Genomic DNA, 10,980 nt, shown 5'->3' with positions numbered 1-10,980 from the left:
AAGTGGAAAGACAGGTGTTTAAAGATAAGGTTCAGGAGGCAGGGAGGGAGTGGAATCTGGTAGGGATACTGGGATCAGAAGGAGATGGAGAAGGAATACGAATCATTAGGATGGCTTTATTTACTTTTTTAAAAGACTCAGGGTTATGGAGTAGAATTTAAAATGACATGATTATACACACTCCAGTACAGTAGGTGGCGGCATGCACCTAAACGTTGTTTGCAGTCCGCCATTAAATAAGAGAAGAAGAAGAAGAAGAAGAAGCCTGAGTTGGTCAGTCTTGCACAGCCACATTACCATCATGACCTGCTGACCTTAGTGGTTTGAGTTGTTACTTTGTTTACAGGGGAGGTTTATTTTTAAGCTTATTTCATTTTTGTTTATTTCAGTTAATATACCTCAAGTTTTGTTTTGTTGTTTGAAATCTGCCCCTGAATATAATTTTTCCCTTCATTTTGTTGGAAGAAATAAACTTCTGTTTTTGTTTTCACTACCTGTCCTGCCTGTTCTTGGCCACGACCACCACAAATGGTGGCAGCGGTGGGATTGGCCAGTAGAGGACAGTGTTGAGTAGTAACAAGATGGCTCCAAAGAAATTGACACAGTTCAAGCAACGAGATGAAGCAGTGTCGGTGGAGGTGTTGGAGGACGAGCCTGCGGCAGTGGGAGGAGTTCCTCAAGTGGCTGACGATCCAGGACAGCTGACTCTGCAGGACCTGGCCGATATGTTTCGGAAAAATATGGAGCTTCAGCAACGACAAGAGGCCCAAATGCAGCGGGAGGCAGTTCGGCAGGAGCAACGCTGGAAAACAATGCAGCATCAATTCAACCTTCTTAGGGAGGAAGTGGATGTTCGTACCACCCCTGATCCTGGGGGGTCATCAGGTCCTGATCAACAGTCTGAAATGCCTGATAATGTGTCCAATGCCTCTGTGCCTCTTGCTTCAGATCCTGCCCGAGGTATGATTGAACCTAAGTTACAGAAGTTGCAAGATTCAGATGACATCGAACATTTTCTCACCACTTTTGAAAGAATTGCTCTGGCCTGTAAGTGGGCAAAAACTGATTGGGCCCTTAGGTTAGTTCCCTTATTGACTGGTAAGGCTAGGAGTGCCTTTGTGCACATGGACGTTGATGAGTCATTAGAATATGAAAAAGTGAAATCTGCCGTTTTAAGCAAGTACGCCATTAATCCTGAAACTTACCGTCAAAGATTCCGCTCATTAGAGATTGAGCATGATGAGACTCCAAAAGAACTCTATGTACGACTTCGAGAACTTTATGAAAAGTGGGTGCAACCCAAGGGGAAGACTGTAGAGGCTGTGGGGGAAGTGATTATCTTAGAGCAGTATTTGAGAATGCTTTCACCAGAATTGCAGGTATGGGTAAGAGAACATAACCCTAGTACAGCCTGTCAGGTGGCTACCCTGGCTGACATGTTTGTAGCTGCTCGGTCTCAATCACAAGCCTGGGGTGCAGCCCATAAGGGAAGTGAAGATAGGCGTTTATCAACATTTAGTCGAGGTGACTTAAAATTCAATTCTCCTAAGAAGACTAAAAGAGAAAATCAGTTCCCTAGGCCTTCCCATCAGTCTAGCCAGGTGCCCATTTGTTATTATTGTGGACAGGAAGGGCATAAAAAGCCAATGTGTCCTAAGCTTTTGGCTAAGACTTCCCACATATGTTCGGTACCTAGATCAGAGGTAGAGAGATTGACTCCATCTCAAAGCTTGACCATTCCTGTAGAAGTGAATGGGGAAACCGTGACCGCATTGATAGACACTGGTAGTATGCAGACGCTAGTGGAAAGTAATTTGGTCCCAACACCTCCAGAAGCAAGTGAAGGTAAGGTGGTCCTGAAATGCATTCATGGTGAGGAGCAGACTTACCCTATAGTCGGAGTGCAGGTAGTGGTACATGAGCTACCCTATTTCTTGAGAGTAGGAGTAGTAGAAAAATTACCGTATCCTGTGATTTTAGGTCAAGATTTTCCTGCTCTGTTGAATTTGTTGCTTCCTAACTCTGTTTCTAGTATGGTGATGACCCGGGTGCAGGTTAAGCAGTCTGTGGAGGAATCGGAAACTCTTAAAAGTCTTCCATTCTTTGATTCTGAGCTGGTGGTTGGACCGGTTAAGGTGAGGAAATCTAGAAGACAGAGGAGGCAAGAGAAGTACAGATACCTGCAAGCTGGTCAGGGAGAGGATGGTAAGCTGGATGAAATGACTGGGTTTGAGATTCCTAGTAATATGGCTGAAATGCAAAAAGAAGATCCTGTTGTGTCTTTGCTGTATCAACAAGCTAGGTTGACGAGCCAGGGAGAAGATGAGGGGTGCCTAAGAGACAGAGTAGTAGAGAGGTTTATCCTTCAGGAGGAGGTGTTGTATCGGCAACAGGGAGATCGTTTGCAGATGGTGGTACCTAAGGCAGTTCAGAATGTAGTCCTATCTTTGGGTCATTCCATTCCCTGGGCAGGCCACCTGGGGAGGCAGAAATCATTGGCCCGTATTAGGAGACATTTTTATTGGCCTGGTCTCAGAAGAGATGTGGTGGAATTCTGCAAAACTTGTCCAGAGTGCCAGATTACCTCCAATAGATTCCCCTCTAAAGCTCCCCTTCAACCTCTTCCAGTTATTGCAGTTCCATTTGAACGACTTGCTATGGACATTGTTGGTCCAGTTGAGAAAAGTAGGTCAGGCCACAGGTTTATGTTAGTTGTGAGTGACTATGCTACTAAATACCCAGAAGTGTTTCCTTTGAGGACGATTGGAGCTAAGCAAGTGGCATCCTGTTTGATTCAGCTGTTTTCTAGGGTAGGATTTCCTAGGGAGATTCTTACAGATTGTGGGACCAATTTTACCTCAAAGCTCTTGAAGCAAGTCTATCAGTTGTTGAGCATTAAGGGCTTAAAGTCTACGCCGTTTCATCCTCAAACGGATGGATTAGTAGAGAGGTTTAACCAAACCCTTAAAAATATGCTCAGGAAATTTATAAATGAGACTGGTTCAGACTGGAATCAATGGCTGCCCTACTTGCTATTTGCATACCGTGAAGTACCCCAGGCCTCTACAGGGTTTTCCCCTTTTGATTTGTTATATGGCCATGAAGTAAGAGGACCATTGTCACTGCTGAAAGAAACATGGGCCAGTCAGAAGGGACAGGGGGAAGGAATGGATGTTGCGTCCTTCGTAGTGGCAATGCATGAGAAGTTGCGGAAAATGACAACTCTAGCCCAAGAGCATATGGCAGAGGCACAGCAGAAACAAAAATCCTGGTATGATAAGTCTGCAAGAACCCGTTCATTTGTACCAGATCAGCAAGTGCTTGTAATGTTGCCTACAGTGTCCAGTAAGCTTTTAGCCAAATGGCAAGGGCCCTTTAAAATACTCAAGAAGATGGGACCTACAACCTATGAGGTTTCAACCCCAGGACAAGCCCGGTCAAGTAGAGTTTTGCATGTCAATCTGTTGAAGGAATGGTCCCCTCGAAAGGACTGTATGCTGATTCGGTCTGTGAAGGACGAGGAAGAGGTGGAAGAGCAGTATTTTCCTGTTCAGAATTCAGCAGTGCTTAAATTAGATCATCTCTCTGTGTTCCAGCAACAACAACTTCAGTCTCTGTGTCATCCTGAATTGTTCCAAGAAAGGCCTGGTCTAACAGAGCTGGTGGAGCATGACATCATCTTGAAAGAGGATGCAGTTCCAAAAAGACTGAGTTATCGTATTCCTGAAAGGCTACTTCCCGCTCTTAAGAAGGAGCTAGACCTGATGACTTCTTTGGGGGTGATTGAACCTTCTAAAAGTGAATGGTGCAGTCCGGTGGTCTTAGTACCAAAAAAAGATGGAACTACAAGATTTTGCATTGACTTCCGATATTTGAATTCTGTTTCAAAATTTGACTCCTACCCAATGCCTCGTATTGAGGAGTTGATTGAACGCCTGGGTAATGCAAAATATCTTAGCACTGTTGATCTCTGCAAAGGATACTGGCAAGTGCCTTTGAGTACCAGATCTAAAGAGCTGACTGCTTTCCGGACCCCTTGGGGGCTACATCATTTTAAGACCATGCCTTTTGGCCTGCATGGGGCTCCGCCCACTTTCCAAAGACTCATGGATCAGGTATTGCATGGCTTGTCTGACTTTACTTCTGCATATCTTGATGACATTGTGATTTTCAGTGAAACCTGGGAAGAGCATTTGAAGCATTTGCAGGCGGTGTTAAGACGCATCCAAGAAGCAGGATTGACCATTAATCCTGGTAAATGTGCCTTAGCGAAGACAGAGACTGAGTACCTGGGCTATGTCCTGGGAAATGGAGTCATTCGGCCCCAAGTGGGGAAGGTGCAAGCTATCAAGTCCTGTCTCCTACCAAAGACCAAGAAACAGGTGAGGTCTTTCCTTGGATTGGTCGGATGGTATCGTCGATTTGTGCCCAATTTTTCTTCCAGAGCTGCTGCCCTAACAGATCTGATTAAAAAGAGTTCTCCAAACCAGATTCAGTGGACTGAGCAGGCCCAGAGAGCATTCCAGGATATTCAAGGAGCTCTACAGGAAGGCCCAGTATTGTACAGTCCCAGATTTGATCACCCATTTGTGTTACAGACTGATGCCTCAGGAGTTGGACTAGGAGCAGTGTTACTCCAGGGAGAAGTGGGAAACTATCACCCTGTGGCTTACATTAGTCGTAAATTGTTTCCTAGGGAAGTGCGCTATTCCACTATTGAGAAGGAATGCCTGGCAGTGAAGTGGGCCTTGGACTCTTTTAAGTACTATCTTTTGGGCAGGCATTTCACTTTGGAGACCGACCATAGAGCGCTCCTTTGGATAAATAAAATGAAGGACTCTAATGCCAGGATAACTCGCTGGTACTTGTCGCTGCAACCCTACAAGTTTACGGTTCTCCATCGACCAGGAAAAGAGAACCTTGCAGCTGATTTCCTCTCCCGTCATGTGAGCGAGGAACCAGAGGTGGGGGAGAGTGTGACGGGTGCGTAGCTCACCTCACATTTTGACCTTTACCTTTAGTTAGTTTTGAAGTTTAATTTAATGTTTGTTACTTTATTTAAATCCCTGTATCATAATAACAACACCGGACAAGGAAATGAGTTAAAGTTTATTAAGATCTTGAATATACAGAAGGGTGCACACTTCTTATATTTCTCTTTGCTGTTTAATTTTACCTGAGTCCTAGATTACTTGAGGTCCATGGAGTGACGGCCGCATTCCATGTGGCAGCAGACAAAGGAAGAGGCGGGGCTTCAGCCTCCAAACTTATGCTGTTCCAGAGGAAGTTGGACTGTACCATCATGTGTTGTTTTAGGAGGGATCTTTAGATTTATTTTGTTCAGTTATTCCTTTGTTTGATTGAGTATTTTCCTTTTCATATGTTTGGTTATATGATTCTATTATGTTAGGCATGATACTGGATATTGGGTTGTAAATGTTATTTTGTTTGAGTTTATTTAGTAAAGGTATTATTTTGATATTTACCTTTATTTTTGTTTGGTAGAGGCTAAATGGGTATTTATAGCCTTGTGGGTAAGAGCCTGAGTTGGTCAGTCTTGCACAGCCACATTACCATCATGACCTGCTGACCTTAGTGGTTTGAGTTGTTACTTTGTTTACAGGGGAGGTTTATTTTTAAGCTTATTTCATTTTTGTTTATTTCAGTTAATATACCTCAAGTTTTGTTTTGTTGTTTGAAATCTGCCCCTGAATATAATTTTTCCCTTCATTTTGTTGGAAGAAATAAACTTCTGTTTTTGTTTTCACTACCTGTCCTGCCTGTTCTTGGCCACGACCACCACACAAATGTGGTTCCATTCTGGCCATGCATGCTCTTTCCGGATGTGATACCACCTCAAATCCTGTCGGGAAGGGGAAGGTGTCTGCACTCAAGGCCAGCTGAGTCGTACCTGGTAAGCTTCTCCACTGTATTGGAGAGGCAGAAGCCACAGATTTACAGATCACAAAAGCAACGAGGGCTTTCTTTCTTGCTCTGTACAATCAGAGGAATTCTGTAACCTTGGATGCAGCCCGGTATGAAATTTACCGAAAGCGCAAAAGGCCCCCAGTACTGAAGACACTACCTCCTACAGAGCGCAATATGTGCCTTCTTGGAAGACGTGCCCACCTACAGGTGCTACTATGGAAAGCAGCAGACCAGCCTGATCCACCGGCTGTGGATATCACCTTGTTTGGATGGGACAAGAAGATGGGCCTAAAGGAAGGAGAGAAACTGATTATGCCCACCCTACAAATATTGTAGAAATAGGCCATACAGTGCAAAATATGTGGTCAAAATGGACGACTAAGCTAATAATGCTAATTATGCAAATTGCTCAACATATGCAAATTGGCATTCGGCAGTTTCTGTATGCTGGGGACCCATACTTCACATTTCTGCAATAAAACTTTGGTGTACTCAATATTTCCGGGTTCACCTAGTTGGCTATTAGACAAGGGCAGAGGGAAGTGATGAAAAAACAAAACAAATGGGTTATAAGACCGTCACGTTTAGTTTTAAATAACTGATTAGCTAAAATGTTTATTATAGTGACACTGAGGCTGTGAGTTTGTAAAAAATCTCTCGCCTCTTCCTGGAAGTCAAGTGAATCTACGGTTAATACTAATGAGGAAGCGAGGTGGTTAATTCAGAAAGAAAACCTACAGGGGAAAAAAGGACAAATTTAAGTGTTAACAATCAGTTAACATGTGTTTCATTATATTTTATTAATGTTTATAAAGTAAAATATATATTTGACAAGAAAAGATGAAAAGATGTTGTGTAATTCTTTTTTTAAGATGCAATGCAGACACAATGCAAAAATCCCTTCATTTCACTGTCCCTGACATTTTCAAATTCAAACTTTAAATGCTAATTATTTTTGCAATCAAAATGACCAGATCATTGTAATTTTTTTGCCTGATTAATGAAATTAGAAGACCCAATGCTTCTTGCAGAATAATGCATTTATACTCTAGCATTTTATCATCCGGCCGCATTTGTTTCAAGGGGTTTTGATGTGTGATGAAGAGTGATGAATAACTGAGAACAAGATGTGAGAGAAAATGGAGGGGTTGTAAAAATGAAAGCGATACAAAGTTAATAGAAAAAAAAAACTTCCATGAAAAAGGAGTCAGATTATGAATTTGATGGCAATGTTTACATTAAAAGTTAAGAAATAATGATTGTCTGTACAGGATAATTATTTTCCTTTTTTAGCATGCAACTTAATGATTTGAATTTTTATCATCAAAGTATCAAAAAGCCACCCAGACTGTGAGATGCACCAACTTTGACTGGGAGTGTGAAGTGGAGGATGAAACTGAGAGATCACAACTCTTATCAACCACAAGATCTAGCAGGTTTATTGTGCTAAAGTAGTAGCCTTTCAGATGCTTGTTGTTTACCAGAAGCCTCTGTCTGACAAATGTATGGTCTGCAAAAATAGTTTTCGCTTGGCAAGCAAGCACAATGACGATATGGGTTAGAAATGAAATATCGCAGAAGGGTCATGGAAATGTACAGAATAAGTTGCAGTATTTTCTTGTTTGGTTTGAACCATTAGTGCAAAAGCTAATAGTCAAAAGTGCATTACGACCTAGATTGCAATGAAAAGAGTGCAGAGGATAGCCTAAGCAAAATTTTGTAATCGTGTTTAAATCTATTGGGACACTTATCCGGCAATCTTATCATTCCCTGCATTATGTTTATCCACTGAAATTGGAATGCGTGTTGATCTCTGCACACTGTAATAAAAAAAATCAGTAGAAAAATAGAAAAGGTACTGGTAATTTTACCAGACATTTTTCTTTAACCCTAAAATACAACACAATGCGTAATTCAAAATACAGGTACAAAAAAAATGAAAATGATGGAAAATTCCTTCTTATTAACACAGTATTGTGCCCTATTTTACAGACTTCTACATCTTTTGAGTGTGCTAGTTTAAAATTAATGATTATATTTTACATAATAGACAATGCTATTATTGTTCAAGATTAACATTAAGATATAATGGAAGTATTAATTTTACTTTAGTAGCAATGCACTGTAAACTGATTAGTAAATTCAGGCACTCGCTTTCCTGTGTGATGAAGAATAAAAAAACTGAAAATGGTATGATTGAGAGGAGGGGAGGAGTTGTGAAAACGAATGGAATGGAATAAAATAAGGTGATAACAGTTACTGTGAGGACAGATAGAAGACAAAAGTGCAAGAACAACAATGGTAAGTATGACCTTAAATGAACACACTCTTTGTATCTATTTTATAAATAATTTTTGTTTTGTTTTTCCGCAGAGGAAATCAGGATCTTTAAGATTTGTTCTGTTGCTGACTCTCTTTGAGAGTGGCAACTTCTTTACAATGGAGAGAGGTAATGTTTAATTCAACAATATATTTATTTTGAAATTTCCAAATTCTACACTTTAAGGTTCTACAGAAAAGATTCTGTCAGGTGCTTCATATATAGAACCTAGAATGTGTTTTTTGTAAAACACAATAGGCTATTATGCAAACATTTAAGGCATTTCTCCTTATACAGAACCTTTTTGGCATGAGTTCTTTAAAATCAACCCCATGCATTGAGTGTACATATATTGCGTAAGCCCCATTTCTTAATGTACCCCAATAATACAATAAACTGTAATTGTTAACACAAAACAAGTGACCACTATATATTTTGTGTATGTGGAGTATTTTCCGTGCTCACTGATACGACCAGAGGCGGACAGTAGTGAAGTATTTTTTACTTTCTACTCAAGTACATTTTTCAAGTATATACTTTATCAGTGTTTTTCTTTGGAAAAGTTTTACTTCACAACATTTCAAAGCATAATGTTGTTCTTTTTAATGCACTAAGTTTCATAAATACAAGTTTTTTTTTTTTTTTTACCTTTAATACTTAATTACATAAAAAATGTAGTACTTTCTTTCTTGTACTAGTAAGTAGTAAAAGTAAGAAAGAAAGAACTACATTTTTATGTAATCAAGTATGAAATGATATTCATTATGAAACAGTAAAAAGTACAACATTACATTTTGGAACGTTGTGAAGTAAAAGTTTTCCAAAGAAGAACACTGATAAAGTACATGTACTTGAAAAATGTACTTGAGTAGAAAGTAAAATTACTTCACTACTGTCCACCTCTGATATATTACAAGTTTACACTTAAAACAAACAAGAAAAATGATATATTATATTATATAACACCTATATTTTTTTTAAGTAAAATAGTCCTGGGTGTGATTCTGCCATTTAGGTTTTGCTGTTGACCATAATGTCACTACGTGCTGCCGTATGCCTAAAGCGTGTGATGTGCATGGCTTCACTGATTGGTTCAAAGTGGGCCGCCACTGTGTCAAATACTTAAACAAGCGTGCCAACTTCACTGAAGCCGAGGTAGGTTGTAGCACTCTTTATTTTTTTTTAAAGATTGTTACATTGCTAAAGTAAAGAGATTTAATTTTGTATTATCATTCGCATTATTACCTCCACCATTAAAAAAAATCCATGTGCAGTCATTAAATATTCTTCCTGTTTCATATCCAGCTCAGCTGCAGAAGCAAAGCCCCTAGAGCACATCTGGTGTCAGTGCATAGTCAAAAGGATAATAATGACTTGCTCTGCATTGTGAAGAAATTTAACCCAAACAACCTGCGCTTCTGGCTCGGAGGCTTTGAATTCTTTAAGGTAAAAAAGACAGAAGTGTGAAGAGGTTCACAAATAGGAAGAGCAAAGAGAAATAATTCAGTTATTGTTTTATTTTCTGTTCTTCATTGACATGCATCCACTAGTTTCTCACTACCCAAACACCTTCTGACTTACTTAATTTTTTTAAATCCTCTTTTTTACTTTCTCAGTCTGGTAAATTTTTTTGGCTTGATGGTTCCTTCTGGGATTATCAAATTTGGACACGTGGTGAGCCCAACCACATGTACACCAGCACGGAGGAATGTGTGGAGATGAACTGGAAAGGTAAGGATGGAAAGATAGAGGTTTTAAAAAAACGTATGTGTTAGGATAATCACATTCAATTTTAACTTGAAGTTTGGCTAAATGATTTATATAGTGAGATTGATGCTGTGAGGACAATTAGATGTTTGGTAAAGCACACTGATAGATGAAGGTACAATAATCTCTTCATTTCACTGTCCGTCATATTTTCAGAGGTTGGAAGGTGGAACGACGACTCTTGTTACGTCAAGAAAAACTACATCTGCGCCTTCAAGCGTCGTGACATGCTGGAAGTAGACCTGGAGTAGATGGAGCAGTTTTATCTGAGTATCATACCATAAAACTTTCTGAATAAAATTATTTTCTCTGCATCAAAAAAATAAAATAAAAACAATTCGTCCTTAAAATGATAATAAAGAACTTTTGCAATCAAAATGATCAGTTGATTTTATTTATTTATTGTTTGTCTGATATAAGACTTTTGTAAATAAGGAAAAGATTGCTTTTTAAACTCACTAACCTTAATCTAACTATGGTTTATATTCTTGTGTTGGAAAAATCATCACCTTTAGTCAAGTTTTAAACACTGTAGATACAGTAGATAGTACAATGATAGTACGACTATCTATTAAAAAAAAAAAAAAAAAAATGGTAATGGTAATGGTAATGTCACAGTACAGTAAAGTTGACTTCACTCATTCAAATTCCAGATGTTAAAATTCTGTCAGGATGCAAGTAAGCACATTGAGCTGCAGGAGTGAGGTGGATATTATGGCTTGACTTACTAACATAATAATAATATACAATATTAATCCTCTGGTGCTCTTCGGTCATTTCTGACCGGAAAATTTTCTGTTTTGAAATTCTAAAAATCACAGCTTCATCAGAATGATATGAAACTTGGTGACTTTATTGGCATTAGGACTGTGAACACACAAAACAATTGAGGGCATGATTCGAGCATGCTAATTGGTCGTAATAAAAAAAAAAGTTTACCTTTCATTATCTTCGGTCACAAATGA

At 39.5% G+C, this 10,980-nt stretch overlaps 1 protein-coding gene across 1 annotated transcript; it reads left to right on the top strand.

Annotated features, from left to right (window-relative positions):
* Positions 1-8,144: 8,144 nt before the first annotated feature.
* On the top strand, positions 8,145-10,585 carry LOC307124105 (lectin-like). Its single transcript, XM_079813123.1, has 6 exons — positions 8,145-8,229; positions 8,302-8,377; positions 9,264-9,403; positions 9,554-9,694; positions 9,865-9,979; positions 10,172-10,585. Exons 1-6 carry the CDS (start codon positions 8,227-8,229, stop codon positions 10,264-10,266), a joined length of 570 nt encoding a protein of 189 aa, XP_079669249.1. The 5' UTR covers positions 8,145-8,226; the 3' UTR covers positions 10,267-10,585.
* The last annotated feature ends 395 nt before the right edge of the window (positions 10,586-10,980 follow it).

This window comes from Gobio gobio (assembly GCF_949357685.1).
Source record: "Gobio gobio genome assembly, chromosome: 3".
Classification (NCBI taxonomy): Eukaryota; Metazoa; Chordata; class Actinopteri; order Cypriniformes; family Gobionidae; genus Gobio; species Gobio gobio.
Note: the sequence above shows the minus strand (reverse complement) of the source record. Positions and strands in the feature narration are given on the sequence as shown.

Bases quoted from the DNA above. Each gene is read 5' to 3' on its own strand.
- LOC307124105 (XM_079813123.1), top strand. The intron at 9,404-9,553 runs GTAGGTTGTAGC...TTTCATATCCAG, and splicing joins CCAACTTCACTGAAGCCGAG to CTCAGCTGCAGAAGCAAAGC. The intron at 9,695-9,864 runs GTAAAAAAGACA...TTACTTTCTCAG, and splicing joins GAGGCTTTGAATTCTTTAAG to TCTGGTAAATTTTTTTGGCT.